The sequence below is a fragment of the Chelonoidis abingdonii genome, chromosome 15 (genome assembly GCF_003597395.2).
Source record: "Chelonoidis abingdonii isolate Lonesome George chromosome 15, CheloAbing_2.0, whole genome shotgun sequence".
In the NCBI taxonomy this organism is placed as follows: Eukaryota; Metazoa; Chordata; order Testudines; family Testudinidae; genus Chelonoidis; species Chelonoidis abingdonii.
Window position 1 is genome coordinate 51,674,173 of NC_133783.1, and position 13,264 is coordinate 51,687,436.

A 13,264-nucleotide genomic window follows, 5' to 3' on the forward strand; every position below is an offset into this window, starting at 1 on the left:
TTTTTGACACAGCATTTTGGACTTAGCCTGATCTGAGCTGGGATACACCGCTGAAAACATGCTGTGTGGGTCTCTAAATGTGTTTTTTGCAACTGTCAGCAAACAGGCCTTACAAGGGTCACAAACAATGGTGAGGCTCAGAGAGAGACAGCAATAAATACACGTCCCAAGTTTTGAGCTCCATTTATAAACATTTAGGGCAATTTTACAGTCAATTTGGTATTTGACAAGGTGGCAGTGTAACTGCAGCCAGACTGGAGGAGCATACTGAGCATGCTTTGTGCCAGTTAAAATTCCAGTGGCAGCATTTTTAGGGGTTTCAGCTTAGGAGGGCTGTAAAATAAGACCCTGCCTTTTGGCCTAAGCCAGAGTCTACAAAAGTGTTAGTCTCAGTATAAGGCAGTGGTGACATTGATCTGTATTCTGTGCATGCTAAAAGGAAGCAGTAACCAGAGATCTGATAGTGCCACCAAAAGACACAGCCAGGCCTATGGAAATACTTGAGTTTTTAGTGGGCACTGAAGGATTTGAGAGATCAGCACAAGCATCGTGGGTATTTCTTTTTGTAAATTAAATGAACCTGCTGTAACGTTGGTTAGTAGGGCAGTTTAGCATGCTGATTTGTAAGACACTGTGTGTCACCTGGGAGTGAACTTCATTTAGAAAAAGTTGCATACTGTAGTAGTCAATTAAATGTGGTTCTTTGGCTTTCAGCTAATAGAGAAGGTTTGTGACTAACAAGATATTTCTCTTGTAAAATCTTGTTAAGATCCTCACAGCTTTAACAGGGGAGTATTTTAGTATTTCTGTAAATAGTTGGGTTTGTTCCAGTAATGATACTTAGCATTTACATAGCTCTTTAGAAATACTCCACCAGATTTACCCACTCAGAGCTAGCCTGACTCCTTGTTACTGAGTGGGAATCACCAGGAAAGGGCATCGTTAGCTTGAGGTCAGGGCTTTGTGGAGTCTGTTCAGGGGATGTGGTAAATTACCTAGACATAATCTCTCCCTTGCCAGCACTACCCCTTCTTGGCCAGCCCAGGTCCCTTGCAGGCTTCCCCACAGATGGAATTTTCCACTGCCGGGGGCCTCCTCCTGAGCTGATTATGGGCCAGTAAGCCTCACAAACACTCTGTAATCGTGGTTCTCCCCATTTTACTGAGAGGTAAATTGAGATAGAAAGGTTAAGTGGTCTGCCCAGTGTCCCAGAGGGACGCTGTGATAGTATTAGAATCAGGAGTTCCTGGTTCATAGTGCTGACCAAGCAGAACTGTTACTTAATGTAAATGATAACATTTACCATCTCCAATGCCTATTTCACTTGTTTGACCTTATCTACTGTTTTGGAAGGGCCTGTGTTCTGATGACCTTCTGTGAATATTTCTTATTACAGGAAACACTCAACAAATCCACCAGTTCAAGAAGCTTAAAATCTCTTGAAACAGACACAGACAGCAATGAAACTGAGTTAGAAAGAATTTTACGGCGCAGGAAGGTGACAGCCGAGCAAGACAGCAGTAGTAAGTTGTCCTTCGTAGTCCTACTGTTGAGTTTTATTGAACTTGTGTTAAAGCTATTTAAACGCCAGATTACTTTGTCTTTAAGACCTTTCCAGGGTCACCCAATGTTAACTGGGAGAGATCTAATTCCTTTCCAGCTGATTCACTTCTCCTTAATAGCTGCACTCTGCCATCATGATTTTCTCTAGTATAAATGTCTCTCAGTGCTCTCCATACACCCTTATAAGCCTTCTGCTCCCGAGCTCACACAGCATTACTGAAGTCCTTGGACTGACTTTGCCACTCTGTGCTTCCTGCAAAGGTGTGTTTCATAAACTAATGTAAGATAGGGGAATGATAGCTTATGGCCGCCATCTTGAGTTCACTCCCGCCAAAGAACAAGTATTTGTGGCAGCTTTTAATGGTTTTAAAGCTTTGTTCAAATATCCTTTTATAGCAGAAAAGAGAAACATTAACACCTTCAGTATACTCACCAGTCCATGCTTCTCAGCTGAGTGAATTCAGACAGCAGCTGAGGTTCTGTAGTTCCTGTGGGACCCTTCTAAATCCTAGACTTGGCTGCATTGAGCCATGGCATTTTGACACTGTGAAGAGAAAGAGGCTGATTCTAAATGGAATGCATTTCAACACTTTCCATGAACCAGAAGCTACCCTTTAAGGAACTGATTTGACCTACCTAACTGACTGGAATTACACTGAGCTGATTTGTGATTCAATACCCATGACAATCAGAGGTAACAAAAATGCTAAACTCTGTTTGGGTTTTAGGTCCTGCTGGAGTCTTGGCCACATCAGAATCCAAGTCCATGCCAGTGTTAGGTTCAGAATCCAGTACAGCACAAACAGCATTGGACAAGAAAATTCTGGAGGCAGAATTCAGCTCCAAAACACCTGAGTCGGGCAAAGAGTCTGTTCAAATGAAGGGAAGTGCAAGTTCTAAGGTTACATTTCAGTAAGTAATGCTATATATGGACATCCAGTCATATGTTAATGCCAAACCTATTTCACTGGTGTATATTTATGCCAATTACATCACTTGGTTAATCAGGAAAATGTGAAATATGTAACTACCCATACAAGTTATCTCTCAGTCCCACTTGCAGATTGAACTCTCCATTATAACGAAGCTCTTCTCACCCTAGAGTCAGTGAAGGTACTGCCCAGAGATATTCAGGATCTCTTGCTACAAAAAAGATAGTGGGACTTTTTGAGGAATAACAAAATATTTCACTTGAGGTATTTTCTCCATTCTCAATAAAGAAGAGTGGATACATGTGGGCAGTGTATTCTTGGTTTTAAAAAACAAACAGCCAGTTTGTAAATCCAACATTAGTATCAAATAAACGTGACCAATTGAAAAGTGTTTGTTTTGGTTTTTGCCCCCAATGGACCAAAAGGAATGCAATTTTCACAATCTCAGAATAACATTTACCAGCAGGAAATGGAACTGTCGAACTATCTGGAAGTCAGGATTTAGATGCTGAAAGAAAATGTAGAATGAGATACTATTTTGGCACAACAGACAGAGGATTCTTTTGGTACAACAGATTGAAGCTTCAAAGTGCCATTTAAGCATCAAAGAGTTAATCCTGCTTCAGAAATATACATTTCAGACGGATCCGGTTGAGGATCAGTTTGTTTTATAACAATGCAAACCCCTTTTTGAAATTAGTCTGCAGATTTGCTTTAGTTCTCTTGCCAGGATGTTTGTCAGGTAGTCTGTCAGGTAGTCTATCTCTTAAAGAAAAAGGAAATAGGTGAGACAAATCAGATCAGCAGAATATTATAATCATGGTTAATTAAACCTCTGATTTCCTGTTCCATCAGTAGAAAAAGAACACCTATTCTCGTCGGTCTCCATGGCTTAGTTCAAAGGGGAGAATCAGGACAAATGAACTGGAAATTCAATTCAGATATATTTTTGGTGAACTGGTATTTGCTTTATTCTCTTGTTGATGCTTTTCTCTCTCTCTCTCTCTTTGGTTTTTGTTTTGTGTTTTATTTAATGAAAGGCCTTATCTTTTTTGTGCCTCATAGTTTTATTTAATCCTGATTGAATTTCAAAAGCAAATTTCCCTCTCCAATCAGATGTCTTTGTCCACTGAAGTATATTCAATATGACTCCTTAACAGAAGTATGATCTATACTTACTCTTTATCTTTCTGATTTCAGTTTAAGAGTTAATTTGACCTCAACAGTGTAGCTGTATTTTTTTTTTAAACCAATACCTTGATACAGAGTCAATTCAGTAGAGGTGAGTTAGTTTCTGAGAAACACTGCATTGTTAGTCTATAGATTTTTACCATTTTGAACAGATAATCTTAATCAGAAAATTCTGTGACTCTCTTATCACCTTTTGTCTACCTTTTATTCCACCAAACTAAGTGGAAATTATATTTGCAAGAAAGGAAATGAAATAATTGGAGGCCCAAGGTCTTGCAGAACGCGTGGTGAATTGACAGTGAAAAGGATCTTGTGTTGACAGTCACAGTTATCACGTGCTATAAAAGCATATGTGAAGCTTAATTTATTTTGCAGCTTGCCTATTCTGTAGGAACCTAAAAGACACATTTAATTTTAATCTCTCTGTTAATGCACCAATACAGATGCTGTGGGCCAGGTTCTCTAGTGAGATATGCTGTTCCATTGGTGTAAACTGGCCTAACTGGGGGGAACTGTCCCAAAGCTATTGTCAAGGAGGATCCTCCAATGGAATACAGGTGGTGTAGGAACTCTTGTGCTGTTCCCCCTTCGTGCTGCTGGGCTGGGAGGGAAAAGAGGACTTGGTCAGGATGCCTTGCATCATACTGATACCTAACTGTATTTTGGTCCGTTGGGGTTGTTCACAGCCAGGATTAGTTGGAGCAGCCGATAGGCCAGGGATCAGCAACTTTGGCAGATGGCCTGTCAGGGAAATCTGCTGGCAGGCTGGGATGGTTAGTTTACCTGCAGTGTCCGTAGGTTCATCTGATCGCAGCTCCCACTGGCCGTGGTTCGCCATTCCAGGCCAATGGGGGCTGCTGAAAGTAGTGTGGGCCGAGGGATGTGCTGGGCACCACTTCCCACAGCCCCCATTGGCCTGGAACAATGAACTGCGGCCAGTGAGAGCTGCAATTGGCTGAACCTGCAGGTGGTACAGGCAGGAGCGACGCCAGCGTTTCTGGCGCCCTAGGCAGAATTCGGGGGGCGGCATTTTGTGCGCTCTCTATGGGGCGCGCGGGAGCTTCCAGATCCGCTCCCATCCTGCTGCCGAAGAAGGGCCCTCCGCTGAAATGCCGCAGGCAACAGAGGCAGTCATTGAGTGGCTCAATTGCCTGCCGCTGTTTTCCGCAGCATGTTGGCAGAAGGTCCTTCTTCGGCAGCGCAACGGGAGCGGAACCGGAAGCTCCCGTGCGCCCAGTGGGGAGCGCACAAAATGCTGCCTCCTGAATCCTGGTGCCCTAGGCGACTGCCTAGGGTCACCTAATGGAGGCGCTGGCCCTGGCTACAGGTAAACAAACTGTCTCCACCCACCAGCGAATTTCCCTCATGGGCCATGGGCCATAGGTTGCCGATCCCTGCCCTAGGCCCTAATGTATGTTGCTTCGGAAGGACTCAAGTCAGGGCAAAATCATTTTGCTGAACACAGCTGACGACGCTGTAATTAAGCAGCATCCTAGATTTACTTCCTGATTAACCAGGCTGGTAAGAAACAAACAACACTCTGCTTTGACCAGACACCTAAGCAAGAGGTACAAGCAAATTATCAACTGTCACTGTCCTTCCCACCTAAGATAAGTGGCTTTATCCATCTCATTACCATTTACATTTCTTTAAACATTGACAAAAGTTTGACCTTTATTATTGTTTTCAGTGTTTTGTCAGACCACCTATGGTGCACCCTGCCATGCAAGAGTACAGGTTCCCTAATTACAGGAACTCTCTTCCCATGTAATCTGTTTTTCTCTGGTTTGCTCTAACTTTAAATGTAAAGATCTATAGCATCCCTATTGAAAAATCATGTGAACAGTCCTGCGTGATGTATTGCTTTTTGCTTCATTGTCTGAGTGGTACCTAAAGAATGTTAACGAATATTAAAGGCCCAATTCTGTAACCTTTACTCATGTTGAGTAGTTTTTACTCATGTGAGTAGTCCCATTGCAGAAGGGGATCATGTAATCAGTGAAGGCCCAATCTTGCAATCCAAACACATGAATAATTTACTGACACTAGTACACTCACGCCTCACTGAACTGAATGAGAGTTTTGCCATTGACTTCAGCGTGGCCAAAATTTCCCTCATTGTCTTAAATGGAACTAAACACGTCAATAAAGTTACTTGAGTAGAAGTGCTTACAATAGTGACTTAATATAAAGTAACTGGAGTACTCCTATGTATGTAAGCGCTCCACAGTCTGAGCCAGGATTCTAGAACTGGGTCTCACGTGAGTAGATGCAAGTCAGTTCTAAAACATCCCTGCAAACAGACAGACTGACTGATCATATTTCAGAATTTGGAAAAATTAGTTCAGAGGACAATGCTTTGTTTTTGACTATCAGTCCAGTGATTTCAATACAACTGGTTAACAAAGTGAAGGCTGGAAGCTGTTAATAAGCTGGTTTGGCATTGGGTTGGGGGCAGGGGGGAAGGCGAAGGAGGGAATGGGTCACAAACAGAAATTGAGGGCCTTAGCTCAACTTTAAGATGACTCCCCATACAACTGTCCTCCCAAACATTTATCCCAGCGGGATTCTAATTTAATGGCAATTCCTCAAGAGAGACTAGTTAACGTTGTGTTCGGTTGGAAGCCAAGGGAGTTCCCATGGCTCCCGTGGTGTGTACACACAGAAAGGAAAGGTGTGCCTCGCTCTTCCTTTTTTTTTTTTTTTTTTTTTTGCACTTAGTAAACATTTGTTTCCAGGCAGTAGATGACTCAGTTAACAGAATGAACCACACAGAGGGGAAGGCTTAATCTGATGATTTTATACAATTAAAGGATTTGTTCTCCTTCTCTCAGCTGTAATCTTAGTACCACTGAATTGTCTACTGACACTGCAGGAAACAGCTCGGCCTCAGCGAGACACAGCTACAAAGATTTTCCGTGTGCAGGTTGAACATGGACAATTAAGCTTGAACAACAAAATGAGGAGGACAATGGGATGTTCTGGAAGTTGAGAATCTTCTTTTTAACAAATAGTTTTAAAAGTAGCTGACATAGATTGTGTGTGTGTATATATAATGTATAAAAATACCCTAAATTAGAGTGCTGGCACTGAAACAATATTCAAAACCATTCTATTTCAGTGACTTTCACCAATTATTCAAGTACATGCTACGACAGGCATAAAAGTGACAGTGGTGGTTTGAAAACCAGCCCACTGATTATGGAGTATTTCTAAAAATTCTGTTCTGTTGAGCGTTAAATTCCTTGTAGCTAACTACTACCTGCCTGGGTTTAGGAAAGAACTTCCAGCATGGGCAAGGTATTCTATGATTGTCTATTAGAAGATTTCTTTCTCCTGGTATTGGCAACTGTCAGAGATAGGAAAAACGAATGGCTGGACCACTGTTCTAATATACTGTGGAAATTTCTACATTCCTGAAACTCACATTTTAAAAGAACTAGAGTGTAAAGAAGGTTTTATGAACTCTAAGTACTAATAAAACGGGTGTTTGCCTTTAGTCCTTTGCATTTTATTCACTTCTCTGCTACAGATTCTGAAATGTTTTCATATGCATTTCTGCGGCACTTGCTGTGCTCACGCTCTAAGGGTGAATTTACTTGCCAGCTGATGTCTGCCACACCTCTGTAGATGGCTACAGTGGGCCTGTGCTTCCCTAAATAGCCTGGTGCAGAAGGGGGTCGCTGGGTCCAGAGACAGGTTACTGATCTGTGATTTGGCCCAAATCCCTGTCTTAGGGAGTTGTAAAGGGCACATAGGTTGGAGTAGTAACTTCTGGAAAGTTGCATTGCAGCCTTGTCACCTGCCTGTGGATTGAGGGAGATAAATGTCACACATACAGACCCCCTGTTCAGTTCTATGCATAAAGCCCATTAACTTAGGTTTTGTAGTAGAGAAGTGAATTTCACCTGAGTTTCTGGGAGAGGTTGTAGGGAAGTTTTTCTTAGTAGACCTGACAAACCAAGTCTCAGAGACAAGCTCTGCGTAGCTAGAAATCTTCTCTCTTTCACTAACAGAAATTGGTCCAATAAAACATATTGCCTCACCCTGCTTGTCTCTCAGGCCCAACCCGGCTACCACAACACTCAAAACTGAACCTGAGTCGCCGTTTTGGTTTCTAGGTAGTGTAAGCTGCAGTGTCCCACAATATGATGGTAATCTAGTCCACAGCTATCATAAAGCTTCAAACCATATTTAGTTTTGCATGAAGATAACACACTTTTTTTCAGGGGATTTTGCTTCAATGTGGTAAATTAATATGGAAATCCTGAAATCATGGTTAGTGTAGAATTGTGTTAATGTCATCAAAATGTGGAATCAAAACATGGATGTTTCAACAGTGTTTTTTCATTCTCTTAATGTTGTCGTTTTGGGCTTGTACTTTTGCAAATGATCAAGACTCTGTCCAGACATGTATTTAGAAGTCTTTGGCTTTTAATGTCTATAACAAAATGATATAATTAACTTAAAACCAGATTTAAATAATCTTAAAGTTACAGTGCAACTGTACAGTGACAAAAAGGAAAATCCACATCAGAGCTGACAGAACTGGTCCTCAGTTTGTCCTGTCATTCTGCAGCTGCCCCGAAGGTCAGAATCATTGCAAAAGCCACAGTGGCACTAGTTCTCAGATGGACTGTCAGTCATAACTCTTTGTTTTACTGCTTTTGTTGGCTTGTGTCACGGTGTTAATGTGGGTATTTTTATGTTAAAATTACAAGTACTCCTGCTCGAAACTGCAGGGGAGCTGACATATTAGACTGTCAGTTATATTACTGTTTATCATGTAAAAATGTATTTAGGTTTCGTATAATAGATTAGAAACATTTAGTCGCTTTGAAAAAGTGTAATGTGTGGATTTAAGCACTATTATTATGTAAATATGAACTCAGAGAATATTTCTGTCTTCAACACACATTTGCACAACTAATAATTTGAGTTTGACATCCAAAATAAAATTCTGAATGGAAAGAAGCTTTGTATAGAACTGGACGTAAATATCTCAGTCGGTTGGATTTGTAGTAATATATTTTTTTTAAAAGGCAGTTAACCATATTATGCACTAATTGCTCTCCCAAGCTTTATTTGTGGCAATGGAAGTTGGTGGGTTTTTTATTTATTTTTTTTGACAAAGCATGGAATTTTCTTTGCCTTTTTAAAATGACTTTATATTTATTCTTGGGCTGAAACTTTAGCATGTCCAATTTCAGTTCTATTTGAACTGTTAAGAGTGAGATATATAAATGGGATTTATAATTAAACAATAACACTCCCTAACAGCAGTCTTGACAAACTGGTAAAGGATTTGATGAAAGAAATACTAGTAAAATGAACTGTGAATAGTCATTCTTCTTTTACACTAGAAAATGTAACACTGGACTTAATCACTGAATTTCTCCATTAAACTATTTTATATCGACAGATTTAAATCTTTCATTTTTCTGTCCTTTGAAAGTGGTAAATATGATTGCAGATTTATCCATTTTTATTGTAAGTGAAACAGACTTCAGAGTGTTTGGCTGTGCATCAGTTGTTGGATGGCTGCCACGCACTAATGCAGACTCCCTGCTGTGAGCCCAGTGAAGAATTAGACTTTGATTCACCAGATTGTATTAAATAGTCCAGCTGTTGAGATTTGAAAGATAGTTACCTCCGAAGTGAAATAAAAATGAACGTGGCATTTATGGCTTTGACCATTTTTATAGAGTTGAGCAATCAGCTTTTCAGAGGTAGCACTTTCTAAAATAACCCTCTTGTAGTTACACTGCTCTGAAAAGTTTCATTCACTATAATGTTCAAAATATCCTACCTTGTATTTTCAGCAAAAATAAGCTTGAGTGAGGCATCATTTGCATAAAATAAGCATTAGTTTCCTTGTTAATTTTGTGTGTTTTGACTGTATTCAAGTGAGTCTGCAAATGTATCTATTAGTGCCAATTTCAGAATTAATTAACTTGTACTGAAGCTCTTATGTTAGACATGATGCTTGTGAAAGTCGCTTGAACGTGGAATTTCACTAAATACTAACAACAATGTGCTGTTTGAAATGTAGATGGAAAACATGCATCTCTTGCGTAAAACAGATAAGAAATTTCACTCTTAGGGTGTGGAATACAAACCTTCAGTGCAACTTGCCATTTCTGTGACTTTACTTGCATCAGTTCAGGTTGCAGAATTTACTGCTTCCCTGTCAGTCAGGTAGAAGCCCATGAAATCTTACCACTTGAGTTTCAGTTGCTGAACCAGGTGTCCCCTCTCCCTGTTGTCTTTCTGTCTCAGACAGAACAGTCACATGAAAGTGCATCTCATAAGAGATGGAACCATCACATTCACTTCTTTTCCTTCCATAGAATCTGGTTTTTCCATTCAATACTCAAGTTCGCTTACTGGCAGCTTGGAGATGCATTGTTGATTGTGTTGGAGAAAGACAAAAAATGGCTCCAGGCAAGCATGTGCAGCTGAACCCAACAGTTATGTGTAGTTGGCCCCTCCATGACAGCAGAGTCACCAACTTGTTGGTGAATCTAGGGCTTATCTGCGTTTGGGATTTTTGCACTGATGTGGTTCATATGCCCATGCTTACCTAATCACAGCTACAAGGATGTAGCTGCCCCAAGTAGACCGCTTCCGTAATCTCTTTTAGGCTAAGTCATACCCATGCTAGCCCTGTTCAACACTGATGCAGTTTATCTACACTAGGGGTTTGCACACATGTGACTTCACTAGTACAAAACCCCCTGAAGTAGGCACGCCCTTACAGTTTGCTTCATGGTGGTCTCCCTAGGCAGGCACCCACAAATATTCTTCTTCCTGTGAGAATCTCCCCACACAAATTATCAGAGTATAAGCCTATCTCAAAAAGTGTAGAATCTGGGCCTATTACCCTCTGCATGTTAGTGAATCTCATGGCTGGATTTTCAAAAGTGCTCTACATTGAGAATGATGCAGAGTGGTGAGCACAATTTGAAAATCTGACCATCTAGGTCTCTCTACTATGTGGCAGAGTTTAGGACATCAGAGGCTGTGTTCATCTTCTTCAAGGGTGCAGAATGCAGATGTGGGACAAGAAGCCAGGTTTTCCCTACTTTGCCACAGGATTATGGTGTGAAAATCCCGAGTTTTATTTACTGCCACCTCCCTGGCTGACATGTAGAACCTAAAAACTGGGGTCCAGCTATGAGCTGGTGTAGAGAGATCACAGAAAAAAGAATGTCACTAAAAAATGACTTTCTCCTTCATAGTCTGAAAGCCCTTGTTTGCTGCTGTATAACTTAATTTTTCCTAGTTTACTTCTTAAATTCATAGTGTTTTTAGTATATTAACTGATTATTATACTTGTGTGTCATTGTCTGTACAATGTAACTGTCTTGGTCATCCATGCTGTTAATAATTTAAATACATTTCTGCTCACTTTTGTTCCAAAAATGTGATAAAGAAACCTTTTATCTGTTATTTATTTATTCTACTTTTCTTCCCAGGTCACCTAGTTATGTGGGATTTGCAAGAAAAGCTGTTAGCAGTGAAAATCAAATGGAATCCATTGTAGTTTTAGATCCTGTTTCCACCAGTGAAGTACAAACCAAAGACCAGATGCCTGAAAAAATCATAAATCAACACAAGACGAAAGAAGAAAAAAATAAACAATTATATAAAGAAACTAGTGTTGATAAAGCAAGAGAGACAGACAGCTCCAACTGCTAATTGTTATGCTAAAAGGCTGAGACTTTTGGAAGTCCTTCTCAGTAAGTGTAAATTGCTTAAGTGAATTGGCAAGGGCTATATTCTGCACTCAGAACTATACTCAGTAATAGCTTACTGAAATGGCCTATTGTATGCAGTTTTGTTATAGACGTTAGTAGGTTACATAACTATGTACAACTCAAAATCCCTTTGTTTTGGTCTCGTATGTGTATTTTCCTAGATAATTGGTTACTCACAATATTGTTTTTTAATTTTATCAAAAAAATCCCAATTTTTTGTTTAAAGTGTTAACAACTGGACACTTCGTAAAGGCCGAAAAGGGACTGATTCAAAGACCACTGAAGTGAGTGGAAAGGTCCCTCTCTGATTTCAGTGGGCTCTGGATCAGGCCCTAAGTAAGTAATCACACACGAGTACCTTTCCTCATTTAGACTGGGTAATATCAATAAAAATCAGTTTTAGAGACACTGCCTTAAAAATGTTTTGATACCTATTTAATACAGGGCTTCTACTGGTCTCCTTCTCACTAACGTCTCCACACAGGCTATTTTAAATCATTTTAAAGCACGAACGTGAAACAGTCTCTCCAGTAAATGGTTGACACGAGCAGGGGAAACAGGCAGTGCAGTTTGCCAGTTTGGTACCAGGAGTTTTGCTAACTGTTTCTAAATTTAGAATATTAAACTGCTGCTTCCTTAGCCTGTGGGAATTGAAACTCTGTTAAGATCTGATCCTACTTCCATTGAAATCAATGGAAAGACTCCTATTGATTTCAGTGGAGTGAGGTCCTCAATATAGAGTGTGACAGGAAAATAATGAACAAGGCCCAATCCTGAAAAGCTGTGCCTATGTGGACATTTCCACTTTCCCTTTACTGGATCACAGTGTGACAATCCATTCCTGCACATCATTACACACGTGCATAGGAGTCCATTGTAGTCTGGCTTTAATGAGCCAACTCGTGGTTCTGAACCAACTCCCGCTGAAGTAGATGTAAATCCTTTTGAGTTGAAGATGAAGGATGGGCCTGTGGTTAATGCCCTGGGTTGGGACTCAGGAAATCTAGATTCTGTTCCCAGCTCTGACACAGTTTACTATATGTTGAGCAAACCACTTAATTTTTCTGTGCCTCAGTTCCCTGTCTTGTTCTCCCAACTTTTGTCCATCTTGCCTGTTTAGATTGTACGGTCTTCAGGGCATGGACAGCACGCAGCACAGTGGAGATCTGAAGTTGGTTGGAGCCTGTAGGGGCTACTGTAATAAATAATAAATGTTATTGGACTCCTTTGAGTAAATGTCTACAGGATTGGGGCTGTCAGTCTTGCACTTGATCTGCACTCAGAGCTCCCACTGACTTCAAGAGCAGGTCCAATATTATCACTTATACACAAACTTACAACGTGATCTTTGTAAGCCTTCTACTGTGGTGGCATGAGTTGTGTTATCACATGATAACACAAGTACCACATTTTATCACAGCCTTTCTTTCCAATGAAGATAGAGCCATAGGTATATAACTTACTCTTCACTACCAATCCCCACTCCTTAGACGTTTTTAAAAATTAGCACAATATTTCACTACTTGTCTACTACATTGAACAAACAAATGTAATCAGGGATTTTTTTTTTAATTTGAAGATTGGTGTTACTGATGTTGAGTGGTAATATACTTGAATGCACTATTTGATTTATTTTTTTTTAATGCCCATAAGAAACAGTGATGTTGAAAAGGATGAATGTGTTCAGTTTGTTAGCTTGGCTTTGCATGGAGCTGTCTGGTGCTTCTCTTTTAGAAAGAAAATGATAGTCATGAATTTGGCAATTGTGCCTTTTTTTTTTTTTGGCATGTTTGCTAAGCAAATCTTGGGGTTGATCTA

The 13,264-nt window shown here is 40.3% G+C and overlaps 1 protein-coding gene across 1 annotated transcript in view; it reads left to right on the forward strand.

Moving 5' to 3' along the window:
• Positions 1-13,103, forward strand: part of SHTN1 (shootin 1) — a 92,145-nt gene extending 79,042 nt beyond the window's left edge. The window contains exons 15-17 of the mRNA XM_032780795.2: positions 1,397-1,523; positions 2,292-2,475; positions 11,165-13,103. Of these exons, the coding sequence (XP_032636686.1) occupies positions 1,397-1,523; positions 2,292-2,475; positions 11,165-11,387 (534 nt within the window). The 3' untranslated portion in view covers positions 11,388-13,103. The remainder of the gene's footprint in view (positions 1-1,396; positions 1,524-2,291; positions 2,476-11,164) is intronic.
• The last annotated feature ends 161 nt before the right edge of the window (positions 13,104-13,264 follow it).